Source organism: Onychostoma macrolepis, chromosome 09 (assembly GCF_012432095.1).
Source record: "Onychostoma macrolepis isolate SWU-2019 chromosome 09, ASM1243209v1, whole genome shotgun sequence".
In the NCBI taxonomy this organism is placed as follows: domain Eukaryota; kingdom Metazoa; phylum Chordata; class Actinopteri; order Cypriniformes; family Cyprinidae; genus Onychostoma; species Onychostoma macrolepis.
In genome coordinates this window covers 2,543,161-2,559,003 of record NC_081163.1, presented here as the reverse complement: position 1 = coordinate 2,559,003, position 15,843 = coordinate 2,543,161, and the positions used below count along the sequence as shown (strand labels likewise).

Here is a 15,843-nt window from a genome sequence, read left to right as displayed (position 1 = left end):
GTTGCTTGTTACACAGAATTAAGCATCACCTTCATCTGGACGTCCCTTTGAAATGCTATTAATCGAGAATTTCTCATTGTCGCCACTTCAAAGGATAAACACCGTCCTCAGCGCTAACTATTTTATTCATCCCTAAAACAATAGCATTTTCAGCAAGGCTTCAGCGAAGTGCTCTTTACAGGGTCAGACTACATTGTCCATGGACAAAATGATGGAAAAACCGGCAAGCGTACTCCACGCTACTGCAATTAGCCGCTGAGGAATTAATACAACTTAAATGAGTCCCATTTAAGTTGAGCATTAGCAGGCCATATTCTAGTCAAAACACAAATACTGTAACACAAAGAGAGAGAAATAATGGCAAAACCCATTTGTGTGCTTTACCAGGAATACTTTAAAGATAAAAACTAAAGATATTTAGTTTTTATTTAGACAGTAGAAGGATGCAGTTTTTGTAGTGAATAGTGAATTACTAATTCTATCAGTGTTTCTTTGTGCTCGTTTTATTTTTGTGCAGTTAGAAAAATATTATTTTGGTGCAGATTTCAAATGCTGGATGAGCTCTACCAAAAAAAAAAAAAAAAACTACATTAAACAAACAAACAAAATAAATTAATTAAATAAAATATTATTTTGGTGCAGGTTTCAAATGCTGGATGAGCACTACAAAAAAAAAAAAAACTACATTAAACAAACAAACAAACAAAATGAATCAATCAAATATTAATTTGGTGCAGATTTCAAATGCTGGATGAGCTCTACCAAAAAAAAAAAAAAAAAAACAACATTAAACAAACAAACAAAATAAATAAATAAAATAAAATATTATTTTGGTGCAGGTTTCAAATGCTGGATGAGCTCTACAAAAAAACAAACCAACAAAAAACTACATTAAACAAACAAACAAAATAAAAAAATCTAATATTATTTTGGTGCATATTTCAAATGCTGGATGAGCTCTACCGAGAAAAAAAAAAAAAAAAATAGCTACATTAAACAAACAAACTAACTAAATAAATAAATACATAAAATATTATTTTGGTGCAGATTTCAAATGTTGGATGTGCTCTACCAAAAAACAAACAAAAAACTACATTAAACAAACAAACAAAATAAATCAATCAATCAAATATTAATTTGGTGCAGATTTCAAATGTTGGATGTGCTCTACCAAAATAAATAAATAATATTTTGGTGAGAATTTTGGATGTGCTCTACCAAATAATAATAATTTAAAAAAATAAATAAAATTGAATGAATGAAAGAAAACATTATTTTGGTGCAGATTTCAAATAAGCTAAATTGCATTCAGAATTCAATATTTTTTTCTTCAAAAAATACAGTAATTTTAATTTAAAAAAAAAAAGAAAAGAAAAAAATCTAAATTGTATTTATAACCTTGCATTTATCATTTTGTTGCCGTTTTTTAGGTTTTTTATTATTATTTTTAAACAGTTTTAGTTGTGATGTTCTATAAAGACAACATAAAGAGAAAAACATGAAAATTATCATTCTGTCATTTTTTTTTACTCATGTTGTTGAAACACAAAAGATATTTAAAAAATGTTGTTTTTTTTGTCCATATAATTAAAGTCAAAAAGGTCCAATGTTCTTTAAAAAAAAATCTTCTATATACAAAATATATTTTCTTATACAGTAGGCTACTACAACATGTGACAACTTGCCCCAATCGAATATTTATGTCAAATACGTGTTCCTGAGTACACAGTTCAAATCTGCCTTCATCATACGGTGACTGATTTTATTGCATTTATTGCATTCACAAAACTTCATTCTAATTTGGTTTTGGATGACAGAAACAACATACAAAACCACTGCTAGAGAAAACAAGCATGACTGAAAAGATGCTAGTTACTGAGATCTTGTGACAACTAGCCCCAGTTTACTTGCAATGTGTCTGTTACACTTCCATAATGGCATTCTCTTGGAAATCTGCAAACCTCACTAGTTTCCCTAAATCATCAGCTTATATCCATGACTTTATTTCTCATTGAAGGCTATGAGGAAGATCAGAAGTGGTACGACAGTCAGTCGATACTGAAATAATGAGGAACATTAAAAGAAGGTTTCCTCTTATTCCTCCTGTTAGAGTAAAACAGCTCTGTAGCGCCACCATGTGTTCATATTGTGATGTTCTTCACACTAAACCCTCATTAAGAAAACTATTCATCAGCAAATGATCTTAGTTAATATAAATATATTTCAAATGGCAGATAAATATTATCAACGTCTGCACAACAGTTCAATGAAATGGAAACTTTGAATTTATTTAAAGAAAGAGCAATGTTCAAAGAAATAATGTTCAGTAAAGATTACGTTAGTTAAGTCTTTGTTCGTTCATTGGCTCATCATGAGACGCATGTGGTTTGCAGTGCAACGATCAGGAGACAAAAACATATGACGGCCTACAGGTCTTCTGTTTCCATCATCAATGTACAAAACATGTTTTAGCCTGCAGTTAAACACATGACCGATCCCAGGACTAACAGTCTTTCTTCTGGTGACTGTTTTAGCATGTTTTATGACTGAAACAATTAAGAAAGAAAAGAGAAAACAAGGTGCAACATTTCTAGATTTGCTGTAATAAAAGTCTGAAAATGAAGACTGATTATCCTTATTTGTAGTTCAAATGTTGCTGAGCTGCAAATCTTACACAGTCTCAGTCTGAGGATTGAGAAAGGCTTTGGTCAGTGACCCGGTTAGTCACAAGAACGACCCGCCAGGCGGCTGCAAAGATCCTGAGGAATTCAAATACTTCACACACGCTCAAAACCCACCACATTAATTTACTACAAATCAATTTGGGGGGATTAAAATTAAAATTAAAAATTAAAAAAAAAAAAAAAAGCCAGAAAATACAAAAACTAAAAGGTAACTCAAACAGTAAAAAATACTACAACAGTATATAAATAATACTAAAAATCACTGTCATACATTTAATTAGTTATAAAAAAAATAAAGCTAACTAGAAATATTAAAAAACTAAAAATAAAAGCACATAACATCACCAATACTTAAACTAAAATTAAAATAAAACTAAGAAAAACAATAAAAATAAAAATAATATTATATATATACACACACACACACAAAAACAATTTTATTTATGCTTAAATTAAAATGGAAAATATAATTTTTTAAAAATAATATTAACACTGTCATACATTAAATGAGATCCAATTATCCATATTTTGGGGGTTTAAATACTAAAATTAATAAAACTTCATAAAAATAACGCTAAACAGAAATATTAACAAATAACAGCACATAACAATAAAATAAATAAAAATAAAAGTTAATTCAAAATATTAATAAATACTATAATGGTACATAAATAATACTATAATAACACAATAATACGTTAAATGAGATATACTTATCCAAATACTTTTTGGAGTCACTTTGTCTGCATCAGTTGCTTTTTTTCCTGGCTGGACTGAATCATATGAGTTACGCATAAGAATATTTATCAGAAACCAATTTCAAAACCATCCTTTGATATTAGTCATCAGTGCATCAGAAGGAAACGTACATACATTTGGCTCATACCCAGGACTGTGATAACATGAGCTTATTTTATCTGCTCTAGATGAGTTGAATCCATTGAGAAACGTTTCAACAGGGCTTTTGAGCAGCATTAGTGCAATAAATAGTTTCTCTGTGTCAGGTGACTACCATGGGACGGCCGTAATAATCCTCCAATGTTCCACTTGGCCAGAGCATATAAAGCACTGATGGGCTTGAGCTCAGTGAATATGCATGTAATGTGTGGACGCAAGCTATTATAGACCGTCAGCCGTTACCGATACGCTCAGAACCGCATGTAATCATTAAAAACACATTTACTTGTGATTAGTAACGTGCTGCGAAACTGAGAAACTTAAAGCAGACTGAATAAGATCCTCCAGATATGAGGAGATCGATAGTGTTGGCTGTGATTTACAGTCTGGGATGGATTTACCTGACCGAGGCTCAGTTTCCCCGAGTCTGCTGCACCGTGGAGGCCATCGTGTCCAAAGAGTGCTGTCCCGCGCTGGGATCGGATCCAGACAACATCTGCGGGATTCTGTCCGGCCGGGGAAACTGCAGCGACGTCCATGTGGACTCCAAACCCTGGGGAGGACCATACAGGTTAAGAAACGTGGACGACCGGGAGAGATGGCCAACTAAGTTTTTCAATCGGACCTGTCGATGCTTTGGTATGCAGAAAATATTATTATTTTGACTTTCTGATAATTATGGCTGTTTGCGTACTTAACCAGATTATTCTGCATAATATACCTGATATCGACCTGAAATATATATTATAATGTGTATCATAAGTATAAAATATATATAAAATTTTGTATACTATTTTTAGATATATATATATATATATATATATACACACACACACACACACACACACACACACACACACACACACACACACACACACACACATACATACATGTGTGTGTAATATAATATAACTAAATATGAAGTTTAAATTTATATACACTAATTTTAATATATATTATATATAGTCATGGCCAAAAATATCTGCACCCTTGGTAAATATGATCAAAGAAGGCTGTGAAAATTAATCTGCGTTGTTAATCCTTTTGATCTTTTATTTGAAAAATTCACAAAAATCTAACATTTCATTGGATAATAAGAATTTAAAATGGGGGGAAATATCATTATGAAATAAATGTTTTTCTCAAATACATGTTGGACACAATTATTGGCACCCCTAGAAATTCTTATGAGTAAATTATCTCTGAAGTATATTACCATTCATATTCACAATTTTGAGCACACCAGGATGATTATGAACATGAAATTATCCAGCCATGGCTTCCTGTTTCACAGAAATATAAATAGGAGGGAAAACAAAGCCCAAATTCCCTTAATCATCCATCACAATGAGAAAAACCAAAGTATATATTTCTGATGTGCAGCAAAAGATAAATGAGCTTCACAAATTAGTGAAGTGGCTTTAAGAAAAGAGCTAGAGCAGTGAAATCCCCATTTCCACCATCAGGGCAATAATTAAGAATTTCCAATCAACATAAAATGTTATGAATCTGCCTGGAAGAGGACGTGTGTCTATATCGTCCTAATGCACGGTGAGAAGGAGAATTGCAGCTGGAGAATTGCTGAAAATAGTTGAGTCTCGGGTCAGAAAATTGTCAAACAGCTCCTACATCAGCACATGTTGCTCATCCAAAAACAAACTCCAGCATATTCAGTTATCAGACACGACTGGAACTTCAAATGGGACTGGCTTCTATGGTCAGATGAAACTAAAAAATGAGCTTTTTAGCAGCAAACACTCAAGATGGGTTTGGTGAACACAGGGATAAAAAGTACCCCATGTGTACAATGAAATATACTGCTGTATTTTTGATGTTGTGGGCCTATATTTCTGCTGGAGGTCCTGGACATCTTGTTTAGACACATGGCATCATGGATTCTATCAAATACCAACAGATAAAAAATCAATAAGTGACTGACTCTGTTAGAAATCTTATAATGGGCCATGTTTGGATCTTCCAACCGCATAACAATCCAAACACAAACCTCAAAACAACACAAAAATGGGTCACTGAGCACAAAACCAAGCTTCTGCTGGCCATTCCAGTCCTCTGACCTGAACCCTGTAGAAAATGAGTGAACTGAAGAGAAGAAGCAGCAACATGGAGCTGTGAATCTAAAGGGTCTGGAGTGATTCTGGATGAAGGAATGGTCTCTGATCTCTTGTCAGGTGTCTCTAACCTCATCAGGCATTATAGGAGAACATTTAGAGCTGTTAAACTGGCAAATGGAGGTTTCAAAAAGTATTGAATAAAAGGGTGCCGTTAATTGTGGCCAATGTGTATTAGAGAAAACATTTATTTCATAATGATATTTCCATTTTAAATTCTTATTACCCAATGAAAGGTTAGATTTTTGTGATTTTTTAAAATAAAAGATCAAAAGGATTAACAACGCAGATTAATTTTCACAGCCTTCTTTGATCATATTTACCAAGGGTGCCGATATTTTTGGCCATGACTGTATACACACACACACGCACACACACATATATATATATATATATATATATATATATATATATATATATATATATATATATATATATATATATAAATTAGATTTTACTATTTATATCAAATTGTGCTGTATTTAATATAAATTAATTGTATTACTACTTTTTAAATACTTATTTTAATTGATTGAATTTAAAAAATTTTTAAGTACGTTCAAAATTTTGCATTGTAAATATCCTTTTCTTTTGATGAGAATATCATAGGGACACTTTAGCAACCGCAAATCTCTAAAACTAGATTTAATGTGTATTAACATATTGTCTTTTGAACAGGTAACTTTGCTGGTTATAACTGCGGCGAGTGTAAATTCGGCTGGACGGGGCCGAACTGTGACCAGCGCAGAGCTGCCGTTGTGAGGAAGGACATTCACTCTCTGAGCCCCGGTGAGCTGCAGGAGTTCCTGGACGTTCTGGATCTGGCCAAAAACACTGTCCACCCCGAATACGTCATCGCCACACAGCACTGGCTGGGCCTGCTGGGACCCAACGGCACCGAGCCGCAGTTCAACAACATCTCCATCTACGACTTCTTCGTCTGGCAGCATTATTACTCAGTGCGAGACACATTACTAGGTGAGGAGCTGCTGTGAACGCAGCACTTACTCTGCTCCATTAGCTGCTCTGCTGCATTAAACATGAAAAATCCTCCAAGAATCTTACAGACCAGTGGTTTAAATTAAATTTTTCTCAATAATTGACAGGCAATGTTTTAAATCAGTATTATATAGCCCTACACTGAAAAATTATATTACATTTTTTTTTTTAAGGTAATTGGTTGCAAACAATTTATTTTAGCTACACTTAAAAACACGTTGAAAGTTAGTCACCTAAATTTGTTTATTTAAATGTAGCTAAAATAAATTGATTGCAACCACTTACCTTAAAAAAACGTAGTAAATTCAATTAACAATTTTCTTTCAGTGTATTATTTTGGCAATAAGGAAAATGCAAGCGAAATGCACACATTTTGGAGGAATAAATCAAGTAGAGATGTACAATTAATCAGATCACAATATGGACTAGTGTTTTTGAATATTACATTTTACATAATAAACACATAAATATTTGACATAATATTATATTTATTATATTTTATACAAAATGCTTTTTGATTATTACAATTTATTTAAATCATTAAATACAGAAAATTTTAAACTGAAAAATTGAATTTGGTAAAGAGAAATCAGATTTCATATGGCACAATTTTTTTTTTTTTTTTTACTTTTAATACATTGTCATTAAATTATATACGTTTTATGATTTCAATTCATTAAACATGCTTAGGGGTGGGTGATATGACCAAAATCTTATATCACTATATGACTAATTTTATATCACGATAACGATATATATCACAATATAGTATTTTTTTTCTTTTAAAAAGGTTTTTATGATATTAAAATCTTTGATACCATAGAATTTTCATAATCCTTGTCACCAATGTCAATATCAAACTAATACAAGCTTAAAAGTAGACAAAAAAAAAAAAAAAACTCAAGCTCACTGAAAATAAATAAACAGTCAGTGATGAAATAAGTATAAGAAACTAATTGCAAGCAATAGGACAAAAAACTACAATAAATAAGAAACGCTACACACATTGTGTAAATTAATTAGTCTTCACTGTGTTAATTATATCCATCTATCTATCTATGATAGATATAATTAACACGTGTATTATGTATAGATTTTATATGTTTCAACGGCTTAAAATCGGTTGTTTTAAAACTGCAGTGCTTAAAAACGCGTCCATGCTACAGATGTAGTCCCTCGTTTAGGAACGATTTTGCGACACCGCGAAATAAACGATAGAACATAATATAAAACAATAGACTTTTTATTTCGTCCATCCGATATATATCGTCATATCGTACAGCCCTAAACATGCTTTTTGATTACAAAATTTTTTTTTTTTTAAATCATTTAAATGTTAAATTGGACAATTAATTAAAACTTAAAAAAAGAAACCAGAAACAGGTCCTATTACTGTAAAAGTTGTAATAAATTATTAAATAGTTAACATTTAATGAATTCAATTGATTAGACATGCTTTTTGATTGTTAAGCATTAAAACAAAATCCACAAACAAATAAAAATGGAATTTGGGATAAAAATAAAATGGATTTCATAGAGTCCTATAATATGTGTTGTATTATGTGGTTACTTCTCTTACTTCTTTTCTGGCAGGTCCAGGACGTCCTTTTAAAGCCATTGACTTTTCCCACAAGGGTCCGGCGTTCATCACCTGGCACAGATACCATCTGCTCAGTCTGGAGAGAGAACTACAGGTCATTCCTGCATTTCTTGGTCTGTTTCACACTGAATTTCTAACTATCATCTAATCATCTAGACATCTGACAAGGGGTCAGTGAGGTTTCGGGCTGTTGCACATAGTGACTGACTACATCAATAACTTCTGAACACAATGTCCAAACTAAAGGAAACTAAGCATTAGGACAGAGATGGGAGAAAAAAAAAAAAGGACCTGCGGACTAAAGTTGGCCCATGATGACCTTTGATTTGTTCTGTCTCACCTTATCTCAAGAGGGGACTTTAACATTTTTACTTGTATTGAAATCTTGATAAAATAAGTGAATTTGATTTTTAAAAATGTACATTTTAATATAATATAATTGGATATAATGCAACATTTTCATGCCACTTAAATAAGTTCATTTACTGGCCCTTCATAGTAACCAACATGGGACACTCAAATATAACAACAACAAACAACTGGAATATTCAGTTAATTTCATTTGTGAATAGCTGATCACCAAGAAGCTGCATATCAAATTAACACTGTTGAAAATGTAAAAAGTAATAGAAAAAAAAAGATATTTTTCATTGCTTTAATTCAACCAAATTCAATAGTTTAACCAATTCCAACTTCAAGTTAACACAAAAGACAAGATTTTTTTAAAAATGAGTTGAAATGACTTGATCTTTTTGATTGTATCGCTGTAAAAAAACTAAACAAAAAAAAACTTTGAAGTTCTGAATATCCTGAGGAATAAAACAAAGATTATTTCCAAGAAAAAGAAAGAAAATACTAATTCATTGCGTTACTTACCAATACTTAGTAATTATTTGTGAAATTTACAAGCACTTTCTGAGTGAAAATTGTTTCAATAAAGTGAAAAAAAAAAAAAAACTAACACTAGCTTCTCTATTCTTTTTGTATTCTATCCATTTATTTTCTTTTTATTTATTATACAATTAATAAAAGCTAAAAAGGCCTCTAACACTAGCTTGCTCTATTCCATCGGTTTTCTTTTTATTTATTATATAATTTTTAAAAATCCCTTGCTACATGTACTGCGTTAGGCTAAGTAAGACATGTTATAGCACTTGCATATCATTGCTCTTTTGATTGCTTCCATTGTCCTCATTTGTAACTCAATTTGGATAAAAGCTTCTGCTAATGACTAAATGGAAATGGAAATTTTTACTTAAATATTACACTTTACTTAATATTATTTCAACATTTACGCATTTACGCAACAACTGCACATATGTTTTTAAGTTGAAGCAGTTGAGTTTTTTTTTTACAGTGTTATAATTCCTTAATGAATAAGTTTACATTTTTATTCTGAGAAACACGAGCTTCCTCTCTCCTCTGAATACTTGACAGAATCTATGTTTCCTAATAAAGAGGAAACTGAAATTTTCTTCTCATCGTAGAAACTCACAGGTAATGAGAACTTTGCCGTCCCGTACTGGAACTTTGCGACGGGACGGACGGAGTGTGACGTCTGCACAGACTCTCTGCTCGGAGGACGGGACCCCACTGACCCGTCCCGTATCAGCCCGCGCTCCAGGTTTGCCCGCTGGGGAGTGGTGTGTGACAGGTACGTTTGCTGGTTAGTTACAGGCTGTGTAATTTTGATTTTAAATCAATCCAAATTTAACATAAATAAATAAATACATACATAAATAAACACAAGAAACATTATATTATGGTAGATGTTTCATCAATGACCAGTTTTTTGGAGGCTCTTAAAGTGTGCAACAGACTTGCATATTTACTCATCTGCTGTCTTCGACGTCACATTTCGAGTCAAATGTGTCAAAATAGTGAAAGATTATATTATCTGTTTAAATTTTTGTAATTTTAGTACTTCAAGTTTTTTTATTAATTTTTTTTATCTAATATTTACATGTGAAATATTTTTTTTTTTCAGTATATACTTGAATTACTGAATATATTTGTATTATTGAATATGATTCAAAAGTATTTTAGTCATTTTAGTTTTAGTTAACGAATAACAAAACTATCAGGATGAATTTATACTTTAGTATAATTTATTTTAGTTGTTATTTTAGTATCCATGAGATACTATTATAGTTTTTGTTAATTTTTTCAAATTAGATTTTATTTTTATATTTTCTGCTTTAATTTCAATTTAACAACTAATTCTGTGTTTGTTGTTGTTTTGTGTGTTTCATTTTCATACTTTTTTGTTGTTTTTATTAGCTTTTATGTCAGTTTTAGTTATTTTAGTACACCAAGGTAAATTAAAAAAAAGAGAATTGTTGCTTAGCAAAGTAGCTGAAATAAAATAAGTTTAATTTTTTTCAATATTTGATTTTCATTTCAGTTATTTATTTCAAATAATGAAAATGTTTTAGTTTTAGCTAACTATAATAACCCTGGTCAAAGCGACATTTAATGCAACAAGAATTTCATTTGTATTTTTTCATCTAATATTTATATTTAATTTCAGCTTCATTTAAATTAGTGGAAATGATTTTTAATAGTTTTAGTAATCTGCACATTAGCAAGAGCCTTGATCTGATCAACACTGTCTGTGACATTAAAGAACTGATATATAACCTATTATACATAATGGCATATATGAATATAATAAAGAAAGGCACGAAATGCTTACTATATAAATATAAAAATCACACAACATGCAAAAATTAACAAATAAATAAAAATATAATATCATCCAACAACAATTCCAGTAAAAGTTCACAGGATGTTTTTCTGTCACACAATAAAATCATTTTTGACATTTATTCTTCATAAATTGACACTTGCACTTGTCTTTTTATGACTTGAGAGTGAACTGTCGTTGTAAATAGTTTTTTAAGGAAGTAGAGAACAATCGTTTGAATGCAGTAGTGGCTGACTGACTCCCTAAGTAGTGCACATACTACTAAACCCTCCGTCTCCACACAAAAACTACTACAGCGCACCTGCGGCTCACACTGATCCAGAATCATGCCAGCATGCAACATTATGTAATCACGTGCATCTTTTTCTTTCAGTCTGGACGAATATAATCGTCTGGTGACCTTGTGTAACGGGACCAGCGAGGGATCTTTGCGCAGAGGAATCACGGAGAGCACTAATGTGACTTTACCAACCATGAATGACGTCAGAAGCTGCCTGAACCTCAGAGACTTTGACAGTCCACCGTACTTCACCAACTCCAGCTTCAGCTTCAGGTAATCCAGTCGATCACAGCCTTAAAGGAACAGTTATACTAAAAAAAACAACATTTAGTCATGTTTTACTCACTCTCAGATCTTGTCGATCTCATATTTTCTTTTTTCAATGCTAAACAAAATGAGGTGATTTATAATGTCAAACTCCAAAAATGACAAAAACACCATTACGTAGAAATATTCTACCTCTATCCATGATATAAATAATTATTAACCAAAATCTTAACAATATAAATAATTTTATATAAGTATAAGCACACAATATACTCAGTCTCAACTGAAAGAACAAAACCAACCATTATCTAAATCACTTAACCCCATAAAGTTTCATAACTGATATACGCAAATTTCTAAGGCCTCTAAATAATCAACACGATCAAAACTTTACTGAAAAATCCCCACTGCACACAATTTGCTGCATGCCTTCAACAATGTTTAGATTATTTTATGTAATCTGCTATACTGTACTACTGAGGGGTCAAATATGATACTCAAAAAAAAAAAAAACATATGCAAACTTTTTTAAGATTTAAAATATTTTGTTTAAAGGCTCATGGTTCCATTTCAAAAAAGTTTTCTGACTATTATTTCATATGTCAAGGTTTACAGAATTGACCTGATGTCTGTGAGTTAGTTTTGAAGTTTTCTTCTACCTTTTCTTGAAGGAACGCACTGGAAGGATACGACAAGCCAGACGGAGAGCTGGACAGCTCTGTGTCCAATCTGCACAACCTGGTTCACCTGTTCCTCAACGGGACCAGCGCTCTGTCCCACTCCGCCGCCAACGACCCAATCTTTCTGGTAACATACAAGACACATTAAATGACAATAACATCACAATGTTCAGTGCACATGAGCTCTGGATTCTGGATAAAGACATGTTCTCTCTTACGTCCGAATAGGTGCTTCATACATTCACTGATGCAGTGTTTGAGGAATGGATGAGACGCTCCCGTGAAAACGCTAGCTTCCCGGATGAGATGGCCCCTATCGGACACAACCGGCATTATAACATGGTCCCCTTTTTCCCACCTGTGACCAATGAGGAGATCTACGTGGCATCTGAACAGCTGGGATATTCCTACGCCATTGAACTTGAAGGCAAGTAACAAACATGCTGTCGATGCACATATTATTCTGTCATCATTTACTTACCCATATTGAGTGAAAAACACAATAGTGAGCTCCAAATAAGACTAAAAACAAGCACCATAACACTGGTCACTTTAAACTGTTGTTGTATGCAAGTAATGATGCAACCGAAATTATTATTATTATTTTTTTACTGAAACAAAGTTTTCATTAACCAAAAACAAAAATTAAGTGTATTTAATAATCAATTCATTAACCACTTTTTAAATAATCAACACTCGAATAAAAACTGAGTTTCATATATAGGCTACTCATAATAAATTGCACATAAGACAGTATTTAATTTAATGCTAGCGTTTTATGAACGTTTTAATGATATTATGTTTCTACCTCAATTCGTTGTTGTAATATAAACAATGGTAATAAAACGCTTTCATGACACATTCATTCAAACATTAAATAATGAAGTCAACGGGTTAAGTAAAAATATAATGAATATGTAATATAGCGCATAGGCCTACATTTAGCAAAATGCTCCTCTCTAGAGTAATTTTTTCTAGCTAACTAGTTTGTTATGGACAATGAATAGCTTTTCTGAGGTAAATGTAACTTTACGTTAATGTTACATTGTTTACAAGCGGTTTCAACGTCTTTCCGTGGTTGAAACACTGATTGAGAGATACATGATACATTTCATTAAGTCAAGTCAAGTCATCTTTATTTATATAGTGGTTTTAACAATACAGATTGTGTGCAAGCACTTAACAGTATCAAATTGGAGGATAGAGTGTCAGTAATGTATAATAAGATTAAACACTCAATTTTCAGTTAAAGGCATTTCATTACTGAATTCAGAGATGTCATTGTCTAGCTCAGTTTAGTTTAAATAGTATCTGTGCAATCAAATCGGCAATAATCGCTAGAAATTAAGTGCGCATTAAGTTGTGCTATTTCTTTCAACACCTTCTGATTTTCATTCCTGTTTATTTATGAGCGTCAAAACCACATTTATTGTTTGAATTTCGGTATAAAATGAACAGTTTTTGAAATCTCAGACTTAGTTTCATAATAAAAGTAACAAAGACCAAAGCTTATTGTGATTATCGGATGACAGGTTACATATAATGATTAACCAGCTTAAATTGTGTTTGCAAACAGTAGACTAAAAGAAGAAGCTCAAAATGAAGATCAATTATAAACGGCAAACAGATTGTCAAGCAGTCCTAGCATCCACACAGCTGACATGTTTAAGTTACCTGATGCGGCTTATCCACGAAACTGAAATTGACAATGACATGCCTCATTTGGGGAAGCCCAAAACCGTTTCGGTCGATTAAAAAATTAATTTTCGAACGAATATTTTCGCAGCTTCGAAACTTGAGAATCATTTGTTTTGAGGCAGTGCTTCGGAGCGCGTTTGCTAAAGTCACGTGATTTCAGTAAACTAGGCTTCGTTGTGTCATAGTCGTTTCGAAATTTCAGAGGCATGCCAAAAAAAAAAAATTACTATAAAATTATGTGGCTCGCCGTTGCAATGGACTCTGTGAAACCATAAAGCATGCGAGTGCATTTTCAATGAAACATTTGCATTGGGTTTAAAAAGCTGTCTGATTTCATAATTTGCACCATTTTGACCATCAGGCGTCACCAGCGTGAGGAATTAGAGAAGAAAATTGATTCAAAATGATTGCATAAATTTCGGTGCATCACAGTATAAAAGAGGTGCATAAAGGTAAATTAATCCGGATACATTTGAAAACGGTGTTTTCGTTTCAAAATGCGTTTTCAAGCGTTTTCCAAAAGTTTCTCGTCCACACTGGCGCAGGAAAACGTCGAAATTGTAAGATATAAACTCGTAATTCTGAGGGGAAAAAAAGATTGTGAGATAAAAAGTTGCAGGCAGTTACTTTTTATATTTCATGGCGGACAAAAAACAAACAAACAAACGAAAAAAAAAAAAAACAATATTTAGATGTAGGCTAAACTGGAAATTGTGAGAAATATGATTGGAATTAAATGAAATTAAGGATTTTTTTTCACGATTATGATTAGTCTATATCTCGCAATTAGGCCTATGTGTTTTTAATCTCACAATTATGAGTTTAAATTGCAAGAAAAAAAATGGGCGATTGTTTATTTATTTATTTATTTTTCTTCAGAGGTGGAAACAAAAGAGGCTTCCATATATAGCCACACATTCTGTGTTCCACGGTTTGGAACAACATGATGATGAATAAATAATGAACATTTTCATTTTAGCTGAACTATTGGTTTAACAACTTTGGCAGAACTCTGAATCAACAACCTACCTGATGTAAATGTACCAGCCCCAAAACTGTGCAATTCTCTCCCAGCTGACATTAGGAATGCAAATTCATTAGACATTGTTAAAACTTCCCTTTTTTTTCAGGATTGCTTTTATTTGATTAGTTTTCTATTTGCTGTTTATTTATTGTATTTACAGTGCATTGTTCTATATTGTTGTGTTTGCCTTTGTGTAAAGCTTTTATGCAAAGCGCCTCGAGAAAGCAACTTTTAAAGGTGCTATATAAAATAAATGCATTATTATTATTATTATTAAATGTTCTGTAGTTGATCTTTCAGTATGCATGTGTGTGTGTTTCAGAAACAGACAACAGGCCGGCCATGTTTCTGCTGGGCAGCACACTAGGAGGAATCTTCCTCGGTCTGCTCCTGCTGCTGCTCCTGTCGGTGCTGTATGTGCAGCAGAGGAAAAGGCGCGAGTTTGAGCCTCTCCTGAACACAGAGTTCACCACCACAAAATACACAGAGGAAGCGTAATTCACATCCACACACATCACACACACAACAAATCCTCACGCCCTGAAATGAAATGCTTTTGGAACAGATCCAGTGCATGCAGAGCAAAACACATGAAGATGATTGAAAAAATTCAGTAAATCACAAATTCTTTTGATGGTTAGAGAGGAGCAATGATTCAACGAGTCTGCTGAATTGTATCAGCTGCCATGAAATATACTGTATAAAAAGCACTTGAACATGCAAATGAGAAAGCACATTTATATACACTACAGTTCAAAAGTTTGGGATTAGTACGATTTTTATTCAGCATGGATGCATTAAATTTATAAAAAGTGACAGTAAACAAAAAATGTATTTGAAATTACACTGTTCTTTTCAACTTTGTTCATCAAAAAAAA

The 15,843-nt window shown here is 32.4% G+C and overlaps 1 protein-coding gene across 1 annotated transcript; it reads left to right on the top strand.

Annotated features, from left to right (window-relative positions):
- Positions 1-3,931: 3,931 nt before the first annotated feature.
- On the top strand, positions 3,932-15,554 carry dct (dopachrome tautomerase). The gene is made up of 8 exons (XM_058787087.1): positions 3,932-4,220; positions 6,389-6,688; positions 8,303-8,403; positions 9,797-9,963; positions 11,390-11,569; positions 12,235-12,370; positions 12,472-12,670; positions 15,288-15,554. Exons 1-8 carry the CDS (start codon positions 3,932-3,934, stop codon positions 15,461-15,463), a joined length of 1,548 nt encoding a protein of 515 aa, XP_058643070.1. The 3' UTR covers positions 15,464-15,554.
- Positions 15,555-15,843: the final 289 nt, after the last annotated feature.

Bases quoted from the DNA above. Each gene is read 5' to 3' on its own strand.
- dct (XM_058787087.1), top strand. From the start codon at position 3,932: ATGAGGAGATCGATAGTGTTGGCTGTGATTTACAGTCTGGGATGGATT. The intron at 6,689-8,302 runs GTGAGGAGCTGC...CTTTTCTGGCAG, and splicing joins AGTGCGAGACACATTACTAG to GTCCAGGACGTCCTTTTAAA. The intron at 11,570-12,234 runs GTAATCCAGTCG...CTTTTCTTGAAG, and splicing joins AACTCCAGCTTCAGCTTCAG to GAACGCACTGGAAGGATACG.